This window comes from Crocuta crocuta, unplaced genomic scaffold (assembly GCF_008692635.1).
Source record: "Crocuta crocuta isolate KB4526 unplaced genomic scaffold, BGI_CrCroc_1.0 scaffold139, whole genome shotgun sequence".
Lineage (NCBI taxonomy): Eukaryota > Metazoa > Chordata > Mammalia > Carnivora > Hyaenidae > Crocuta > Crocuta crocuta.
The window spans coordinates 11485214-11495214 of NW_027533258.1; the positions used below are offsets into that span (position 1 = coordinate 11485214).

Sequence of the window (10001 nt, forward strand, 5' to 3'; positions counted from 1 at the left end):
CAGGGCCCTGGGTCCTGGGGTGGGGGCGGGGGAGCCAGGCCCTGTCCCTCCCGGCTCTCTGTCAGGCCGGCGGGACCTCCCTTCCAGTCCAGACACAACTCCAGTCCGCACGGTGCCGACAGTGGGCCTCTGGAGTCACGACCACGCCAGGGTCTGCTTCTCTGGGGCTGGTGCACTTGGACCCCCAGCCCGCCTCCTCAGCCCCTCCCAGCCTCAGCCCCTCTCCGGCCAGAGGGAGACAGGGCTGCTGCACGTGTGTGCTGAGGGCCGGCCACAGCAGGGACCCGGGTCGCAGGGTCCGAAATGCAAGTGGGGTGAGGCTCCACGGAGGCCCCTGACCCTGGCATCCAGCCCTCCAGTGAGCCCGTCTCCAGTCCGAGGCTCCCTCACCCCTGCACACCCAGCTAGGCCCAGAGTGCCACCCCCTGAGGGTGAGGGGTCCTGAGGGTGAGGGGTGAGGGGCCCTCAGCACCGTGGAGCTTCCGCAGCCCCGAGCCAGGTTCTAGGCAGAGCTCGGGGTGAGCCCGTGGCAGGGGCCGGGCCTCGCTCCCAGCTCGGCCTCGGGCTGTGGCCAGCTCCCGGCTCACCACAGCGGTGCTTCCCCCAGAGCCAGGCCCCGCCACAGGGACGGGGAGCCGAGAAGCTCTGTGGCTATAAATGTCAAGTGGCTAACCACGGACACCACAGAGCTGCTGTGGGCAGGAGCCCCGGTCCGGGACGCCCGTGTCCCGGCCCCGTGTCTGGCTCTGAGCAGGGCCGCCAGGCCCTGGAGGGAGACCCCAGGCCCAGTGCAACGCCTGGCTGGGGGCAGGGCAGGGCGACCCTATGCGGCACTCTGCACACCCCTGGGTGGGGCCTCTTCACCCCCACCCCCTCCCCCGCCCCATCAGCTTGTTTGATGTCATCTTTCTGGAGCTGTGCTCTTCTGCATGCAGGTCTGACCCTTGCCTGGGGTGGCTCCAGGTCACAGCTCCAGACCCATCCGGAGGCTGCCGGGGCAAGGTCAGGGGCAGCTTGGGTGGGGCTGGGGCTCCTCACAGGCACTGGCGAACAGGAGGCCCCAGGAGAGGCAGCGATGATGGCCCAGACTCTCAGAAGCCTGGAGAGGTCCTCGTGACCCCTCACAGGCCAGGGGCCACACCGGGAAGAGGGGCCGGAGCTCTGCGGTGGCCCCCCGCATCCACCCCCCGCAGGCCTGGGCGAGAGTGCAGCACCGGGTGGGGAGCAGGCCCAGCCAGAAGGGTCCGGGGGACACACCCCTGCCCCACTGGAAGGAAGGGAAGGCTCGCCTCTAACACCCCTGCCTCACGGACAGTCTGCCCCTGGCACAGCACCCCCGTCAGGCGAGGGAACCAGCCAAGGAAGGTCACTCTCTGATCTGTCACCTGCCCCACAGGAGAGCCCAAGCGGAGCCCCTGGGTCTCTGGGGACATAGCATGACACCTGAGCAGTCACCCTTCCGTGTCCCTGGGCTGCAGCCCTGCGGGGAGGAGGGCGCACATGCAGGGCTGGGACGCGCTGTCAGCCGAGGAGACAGACAGGGAGGGGTCCCGGGCACGACCTGCCCCGGCCCGAGGTCAGTCCTGGGGCCCGTTCCCTGCTGGCGGCCCGGCCCCCCACCCCGTGAGTCCGAGGCTGGACAGATGTTCACCACGAAGAGCATTTACTGCTTCTTATTTAGGGCGCACTTCGCACCTGGCGGGAGGGTGTGGGAGGGAGCGCGGATACACGGAGAAAGGGCGTCTCTGGTGTAGATGTTGTTTCTCATCGAAGCTCATCTACAAACCTGTTCTGATTTACTCCTTTCTCCGATTTAAAATCAGAATGAAGGCTTGAGCGGAAACAGCCTGAGTCAAACGACGCTACGTGGCGCATGGGCCCCAGGCTTGGGGGCCACAGGGGTAAGAAAAGCGCATGCCCCCTGCAAGGACGCGAGAAGCGACCGACCCCGTGTGCTGAGGGCGGAGGACGGTCCAGCGCGTGCGGCTCGCCTGCTCGGGGGGCAGCAACGGGTCCCGGGGCAGCCAGATCGGGCTCCGTGCACACTTCCCGGACACTTGACGCCGTGTGGGGCCGCGTCTCACGGTCCTGGCGGGAGAGTGGGCTGCCGCTCCTCCGGGCACCTGGTGAACAGAAGCCACGGGCAGCCGATTGCCCCACAGCCAAGAATTCTTCGGTCCCAACATCACAGCACTGAGGCCCAGACACCCTGGAAGGGGAGGGAGAGGGGAGGAGAGATGGCCCGAGAGGTGAATGCCCCCCGGGTGGTTTTTGGAACTAGAGAAGCTGATTCGGAAATTCTTATGGAACAATTTGTGAGGATCGTCAGGGCGGGGGTTGTGGGAGATGACAGAGGAGAAGAGCTTCACCAGATCTTCACACAGACTGTGAACATCCCTATGCCAGATGCTAGTTTCCTTAATATATAAAGAGTTCCTACAAATGAATAGGAAAGGACCCTTAAAAAAACTTGTTTTTCATGTTTATTTATTTTTAGTTAGAGAGATAGTGAGATACAAAGGGACAGAGAGAGAGAAAGAGAGAGGAAAAAAGGATTCTAAACCGGCTCTGTGCTGTCAGCACAGAACCCGACCTGGGGCTCGATCCCAAGACCCTGAGATCATGACCTGAGCCAAAGCCAAGAGTCAGACGCTCAACCGACTGAGGCTCCCATAAAAGGCCCCAAGAAAAAGCCTTTGAAAAAACTTTTGAAAAAAAAAAAAAGGGAAAAGGGAGTTCACCAAAAAAAGAGACACAGATGGATTATAAACATGTGGGGAAAAAAGTTGACATTACTTGTTCTACATAATTTAAAGAAATTAGGGGCGTCTGGGTGGCTCAGTCAGTTGAGCATCTGACTTTGGCTCAGGTCGTGATCTCACAGTTCGTGAGTTCAAGCCCCATGTAGGGCTCTGTGCTGACAGCTCAGAGCCTGGAGCCTGTTTCAGAGTCTGTGTCTCCCTCTCTCTCTGACCCTCCGCTGCTCATGCTGTCTCTCTCTCTCTCTCTCAGAAATTAAAAAAACAAAACATTAAAAGAAATTAAAAATCATGAACTAGTGTTCTTCAACGGTCACATTAGCAAAGACTGAGAAGTTTGATCATACAGAGTTGTTGCCAAGATGTGCGAAAATAAGGCCCCGCACAGAGTTTCTAGAATATCACCTTCTGGCACAGCCTCTACGGAAAGCCGCCAGGCGGTATCTGTCCCAGATTTGCACACCACCCCGGCCCCCGCAGCCCGCCGTCCCGGGAAAGCCGGCTCACGCAGACGTGAGCACAGACGCGCCCATGACAGCAGCGCATGGCACGCTCTTACCGCGGGGGCTACGCGGCTTCGTAAAAGGCTGGGGCAGCTCCTAGGCCGGTGCCCAGGAGAAACGAAAACACACGTCCACACGCGGACTCGTGCAGAGAACGCAACGGCTTTATTTGTAATGACCGCAACCTGGAACGCCCCGAGGCCCACCCCCAGGACGCACACAAACCGCAGCCTGTTCACACACGAACAGCACTCAGCAACACTAACAGGGCGAGCGGATTACAGGAAGCGTTCGGCTCAGCACATAACGTCAGACACAGGAGGGTGCGTGCTTTACGGTCCCGTGTGTATGAAGTTCAGTGAGCAACACTGGCCTTTNGCGATGCCGCTTACAAGGTGTAGACAGTTGCTTAAGACACCAAGCTATACGCTCAAGACCGTGCAATATACTGGATTTAATGTCACCTCAGTTTAAAAACAAAATTAACCATTGAATGGAAAAACATTAGAACAAGCCAAACATAATATGCCCTGAAATGGAACGATCTCCAAATAAATTAAGGGGAGTGGCGGAAGTAGGCAGACAGCAGGCGCCGCGCAGCCCCCACGTGCCGAAGAGGGCGTGTGTCTGCCGCGTCGGCTTGTGTGCACGTAATGTTTCTGGAAGGATATGGAAGAGGCTGTCGGCGAACCCCTTTCTGAGGGGCTGAAGGCCTTGAGGTCCGTGACGGAGGGGCCGCCTCTCAGCGCGGTTTCGTTCTGTTGGAATTTCTTGTACTGTGTTGGTGTTACCTTTTTAAGTACAGAAAGTAGCCAAACGTTCCCGGCTGGATAACGGCATTCTGAGGCGCAAGCCCGGTGTTCCTCTGGAAGGGGGGCCGGGCTGTAGGCGCCGCCGTGGGGTGGCCAGCGGGGCGCAGCCTGCGTCGCTGGAGGTGGACATGGGCGTCTGGACAGGCAGACAAGCCTGAATCCTGAATCGGGACACCGAGGGACGTAAACCCAACGCCGGACCGCGAGGATCTCAGCCCGAGAAGGTACGCTCTCCACTGACGAATGTGAGGACCCATCTCACGGAACAGGTGCCTTATCTGGTGGAAACTTCTATTTTTTTTTTTTTTTAATTTCTTTTTTAACATGAAAGGAAGCTTCCCTGGTGGGTGGGAGGCGCAGCTCCTAAGAACCGCCCGACAGCCCTGCATTTGGTCTTTATTTCTACCCGGAGGACAAGCCACCAGGCGGCTCACCGAGCGCATCTCATCTGTGCGCATTTTGAGAAGTGGACCCCGTGGGCTGAGCGCGGCCCCTCGGAGCCCAGAGCCGACGACTCACTGTCCAGCCGGCTAACGTGAGGCGGACGGTGCGGGGGACGCCGGCTCGCTGGCCCTGTCGGCGGCGGAGGCTGGGCCCTTCCCTAAGAAGCTCTCAGCTCTGGGGGGGGGCCGGGCAAGACCTGGACCCTGGGCGGTGCCCGGGGCCCCCGCGGGGTCAGGAGTCCTGGCCACACCGCCGAGGGAGCCGCCCCGGTCAGGACCGTGTGCTCCACGAGCCTCGGGCCCCAGTGTCCGATCAGGTGCCGAGAAGAGAGAGCAGGTCCTGGGTACAACCCGTTACAAAGTGCGGACGGGGAAGAGTCTGTCTGAGAGGTCTTTTGGCGAACGGCGAGGACCAGATGGAGGCCGCGTGGGTGCGGGGACGCAGGGCCCTCGGGAGGGTCCTGGGGGGGCTTGGAGCAGCAGGCGCTGTTCACCGGCGGCCCAACAGCACCCCCCCCCCTCGTTCTGACGGAACCCAGACGCTGGGGTGGGTGGGAATCTCTCGACTCGAGGAAACAGCGGCCGATTCCCCACGCCCAGGACACGGGTCCTGACCGGGCTCGAGACGTCCCAAGGGCACCGCAGTCGCCGTGTGTCCACGACCCGTCTAACAGTGGCCCGTGACCAAGTCGTGGCCGGCAGCCCCTGGAGGGGAGACCCGGGGCCTTCGGAGGAAGCGTTTGCCTCCCTGGGAAAAGGGAAAGACGCCGCAGACGCCGCGCCCCCTTCCTCCCGCCTCCAGGACCAGGGCCCGCGGGTCGGCGGCGTGTGCAGGCTCAGCGTCCGCGGGAGCTGCCAGACGGGGACCTCACACCGCCTGCCGCGGGGACGCCCCACGCCCCACGTTCACGCCGCCGTCACTTTGCCGCCAAACGCAGTCCTGACGGACACGCGCCGTGAACGCTAGCGCGTCCGGCTTCAGGGGAAGTTGTGGAGAAGCAGCCTGCGGTCAAGCTCCTCAGCCCGGGGGTCTGGTCCCCGGAAGCCGCCGCCCCAGCCCGGCCCCCCGGACGGCCTTCGTGACCTTGCCCACGACCCCCCTCTGGGCGTGTCCCCCGACCATCACAGCCGCAGCGGCCGCTGGCTCAGCCGCCGTCCCCGCCCCCGGCCGGCGGGCGGCCCAGGCGCTCGGGGAACCTCAGACNGGGCACAGCCCCGCCCGCAGCAGGAAGGGCCAGCACGCCCCGGAGGGGCAGGGGGCCGTCCCCAGCCCCTCCGGCCGGACGCTCTGCTTCCTCGGACACAGACGCCCGCGCCGCCCCGAGCCCGCTCCTCGGAGGCGGCAGTAGGGCCCTCGGGCGACGCTCTTCTCCGAACTCTCGGCCGCCCACCGAGCTCGACAGGCCCTGGGGGCCGAGGCCTTTCTCGGCTAGACGGGGGCCGTGGACACGGGGTGCGGGGTCTGCACGAGCCCAGGCACAGACCTGGGGGCAGCGCTGGGGCAGGAGGTGGGCGGCAGAGCCTGGAGGGATCGCGTCCCGGGAGCCGGGTCCCCGCGGCGTCTCCCTGAGTCCCGGCCGCTGTCCTGCCCTGAAGAAGGCCGTCGAGGCTCCTCACGGGCCCAAGGAGGCTGGGGGGCGGGGCGGCGTCTGCCACGTGGCGCACACGGCCCTGAGGGTCCCCGTGTGGCTCTGCAGCTCCCGCGGTCGATGTCCCATCGGGGCCAAAGAGCACCGCTTATCCTCGGCTCTGCGGCCGCAGGCTGCAGAAGCCGGTCCGCCACGGGGAGCTCACGCTCGGGCGGGGAGCCCTGGGGACCCTGCCCGCGGCCGCCGCGCCTGGAGTGTGGCCCCCGCTGTGCGGGGTGTCAGGAAAAGCACCCCCAGAGCTGGCCCCCCCCCGGCAGGAGCAGGCGTGCGGGAGGCCCCGGCCTGGGGTCCAAGCGTGTATGGCCCCGACAGCAAAGGCCGCGTTGGGGGGGGCGCTGCGAGAGGGTCCGGGTGGCCCACTAAACAGTGGTGTGCTGCGGCGAGCGGGGCAGATTCCTCGTCCTTGGGTGGGGGCACCGTGGTCCCCACGGTTCCGAGGCTCTGGCCCCAGTGGCCGTCTCTGGCCGGGTCGCCCCTTCCGAGTGACAGGCAGGATCGGAGGAGCCCAGGACAGCCAGCTTCCCGAGCTGGGATCCCATCTCCCTTAGATGACGCGGGACCCAGCGAGCCCAGCCCGGGGCCGTCCCTGGAGTGAGGGAGGCCGCCGGGGCCTCCCGCTCTTCCGCCCTGCGGACCACCCGCCAGCTCTGCGTGGGGCCCCCAGGCTGGGTCTCCGTGGGGGTGTGGGCATCGCTGGATCGCTTTGGGGAGCAAACCCCAAACTTGTGCTGGGTGCTGTGCTGGGAGGTTCGGGGGTCCTCAGGAGGGTGGGGGCGGCGTGCCGGGTCGTGAGGCTCTCCCTAGGGCTCCGTGTGCGTCACGTTAGCCCAGCTGGGGAAACGGTCCAAGTCAAATATGGCGCGGCCCCACGTGTTGACAGCCAGAAATACACAGAAGATTCCGATTATGTTCATCATGAGTCCTGTTTTCACCTGGAAAAAGACGGGTCAAGGTCAGCACCCCCTGGTGGGCCGGGCTGGTCTGCGGGGGTTCCCGTCCCCGGGCCGTGCTGTGTGCTCGCCCCACCCCCAGGCAGAGCAAGGTCGGGTCAGCAGGTGCGGTCAGTGCTCAGAGCCTCCGGCCAACGGGCAGGACGGGTGAGTCCTCTGCGCCCTCGCCGGCACCGGGACCAGCCTCGGGGAGTGGGCGCCAGGCCCGGCGGAGGGGCCGTGAGCACTGGCGCCTTCGGTGTGGCCTCCCCCATCACAGGTGATGGAGCCAAAGCAGAAGTGAGGGGCCCTCCTCTGTTGCACACGTGTCCAGGACGTCACCGGCTCCCAGGCCATGGCCCCTCCCTCCCCCTCCCTGCTTCTGAGCCGCAGCCCTGCGCCTCCTGCCCATCCCCCAGGGCCCCGTGGGACCCCCGCCCTCACCCCTTCCGAGGGCTCAGCGACGGCTCTCCAGGCGGGAGCTTCCACAGCCTCCCCCCCCCAGCCCTGGGAGCCAGAACCGTCTGTGAAACGTGAGGACGTTTCAGAAAAGCAAAGGTGCACATAAGCGCGACTAGAGAGAGCCGGGCCGCCACAGGGCGTCAGCGGGCGGCGAGCGGGGGGGAGGTTCTGCGTTACCATGTCGGAAACCTTGAGGTGTCCGTAGGAAAACACGATGGCGTTGGGCGGCGTGGCCACGGGCAGCATGAAGGCGAAGGAGGAGCTCAGGGTGCACGGGAGCATCACGTACAGCGGGTTGAGGCCGATGGAGCGCGACTGGGGAGAGACAGGGCGCTGCAGGGCCGCTCGCGCAGGGGACGGGGCTCCGGGGCCGTCTTTCCGGGAAGCGTCCCCCTAAGCGTGCCACGTGCGTTCCCAGCCCCGTGCCGCCGTGTTCCCGCGGCCCCGTCTTCTCGCCCACGCACACGCGTGTTCTTACACGCCTGGGATCATTTTGCACACGGAATCTGGTATCCCTCTCTTTTTACTCTACAGCTTAAAGTTCAGCCACATCCACCAGCGCCCGGCACGGAAGAGACGTGCATCGAATGCTTGTCGAACGAGTGAATAACTCACAATAATTTTTAGCGTCTGTCGACACGAGCGACCCATTTACGTGCACGTGAGGACGGACGCATGTGCAACATTGTCTCAGCAGAACACTCAGGGGACCAGCTCGTCCCTGAGCCACAGGCGGTTACATAAATCATGTACGTAACGAACAAGGGGACAGCTCGGGGCTGTGAAGAATGGCCAGCACAGGAAAACAAAGCCAAGGTGCAGAACAGGCCCGCAGAACCACGCCGCTGGCTTATAGAGAGAGTGTGTGTGTGTGTGTGTGTGTGTGCGCGCGCGCACGCGTGTGTGAGATATATCCAGAAAAATACCTAAGAAATTAATTAATAACAGAGGGGCGCCTGGCTGACTCGGCCGGTTAAGCGTCCGACTTCGGCTCAGGTCGTGATCTCGCGGTCCGTGGGTTCGAGCCCCGCGTCGGGCTCTGTGCTGACAGCTCGGCGCCTGGAGCTGCTTCGGATTCTGTGTCTCCCTCTCTCTCTGCCCCTCCCCCCCTCACACTCTGTCTCTCAAAAATAAATATTAAAAAAAATTTAAAAACAAGAAATTAATAATAGAAATTGCCTCTCAGGAGGAGGCTGGGAGGTTAGGCTCTGGTGTTCCTGGACATTTATTAGCCATGTTGTAAGTACCATGTTTTCAACTCTAAATACTCTTCAAAGCTGTGATTCCGCCGCCCCCCCCGCCCCGCCTGGTGCTTGATAGGATCACATTGTGAATATATTTCATCTCCCCAATCCCCTGCTGTTATCAGAATATTTTTTTTAAAATTTTTTATATGTTTTTATTTCTGAGAGAGAGAGAAAGAGAGAGACAGCGTGAGCAGGGGAGGGTCAGAGAGAGAGGGAGATGCAGAATCTGAAACAGGCTCCAGGCTCTGAGCTGTCAGCACAGAGCCCGACGCGGGGCTCGAACCCACGAACCGTGAGATCATGACCTGAGCCCAAGTTGGACGCTTAACCGACTGAGTCCCCCGGGCGCCCCATGTTAAGAGAATATTTTTATAATGAGTGACTTTGCGGTGGGTTTTTCTGGAATATGTACTCGTGAGCCCTCTGGCAATCTTCCTAAGGTACATTCCCAGACATGAAATTGCTGAGTCGAGGGTGGGGGCCGACTTCAGGTTATGGTTCCTGTGGATAAACAGGCCTCTGCAAGGCCGCGCCCCGTCTGTTTCCTGGCCCCCCTTCACCCTGGTCTCGGACATGCATGGCGCAGGCACCCCACATGCTGCTTGGGGGCCGCCACCTGCCCCCCTCCTGAGGTGAGCTCCGAGGCAGGAGCTCGAGGGGCCTCAGAGGTACCATGGGCTTCTCGCTTCTAGAAAAGCCTGACCGCACCTTCAGGTGAAGACCTCTCTTGTGTGGCTCCGGGCCCTCCCGGGCGGGGGGCTCACCGGTGCCCCAGCAGCCTGCCCAGGGGAACAGAGTTCAACACTTCCATCTGCACTCGGATCGGAAGGAGCAAACCACCAGGCGTTACTTCCATACACACGGGCGCCTGGGCCGCCGCGTGGAAATCTGCCGGCCTGAGTCCTGAGCTCTGGCTCAGGCTCCTAACCACAGGGTAACAAGCACGGCCTCTCCCAGGCTCGGCCGTCGCCCACGGAGGAGTCCACGGCCCCCCTCTCGCTTGGCTCTAACCACGACTTGGAGCCAGGTCCTCTGGCCGCCGGCCCGGCCTCCTGCCGCACCGCCCCGAGGTCAGGACCACGGTGCGATGGGGTTGGAAGGCACCGTGAGGGGTCACAGGGCTCTTCCCTGTGCCCTGTCCCCGTCTCAGGCCCGTGCACACACTCTGGCCAGGCCCCGCCCACCGCCATGCGCCCT

The 10001-nt window shown here is 63.1% G+C and overlaps 1 protein-coding gene across 1 annotated transcript in view; it reads right to left on the bottom strand.

Annotated features, from left to right (window-relative positions):
* Positions 1-5756: 5756 nt before the first annotated feature.
* Positions 5757-10001, bottom strand: part of SLC13A5 (solute carrier family 13 member 5) — a 12818-nt gene continuing 8573 nt past the window's right edge. The window contains exons 9-10 of the mRNA XM_077746883.1: positions 7735-7872; positions 5757-7098 (exon numbers count right to left, since the gene is read on the bottom strand). Of these exons, the coding sequence (XP_077603009.1) occupies positions 6967-7098; positions 7735-7872 (270 nt within the window). The 3' untranslated portion in view covers positions 5757-6966. The remainder of the gene's footprint in view (positions 7099-7734; positions 7873-10001) is intronic.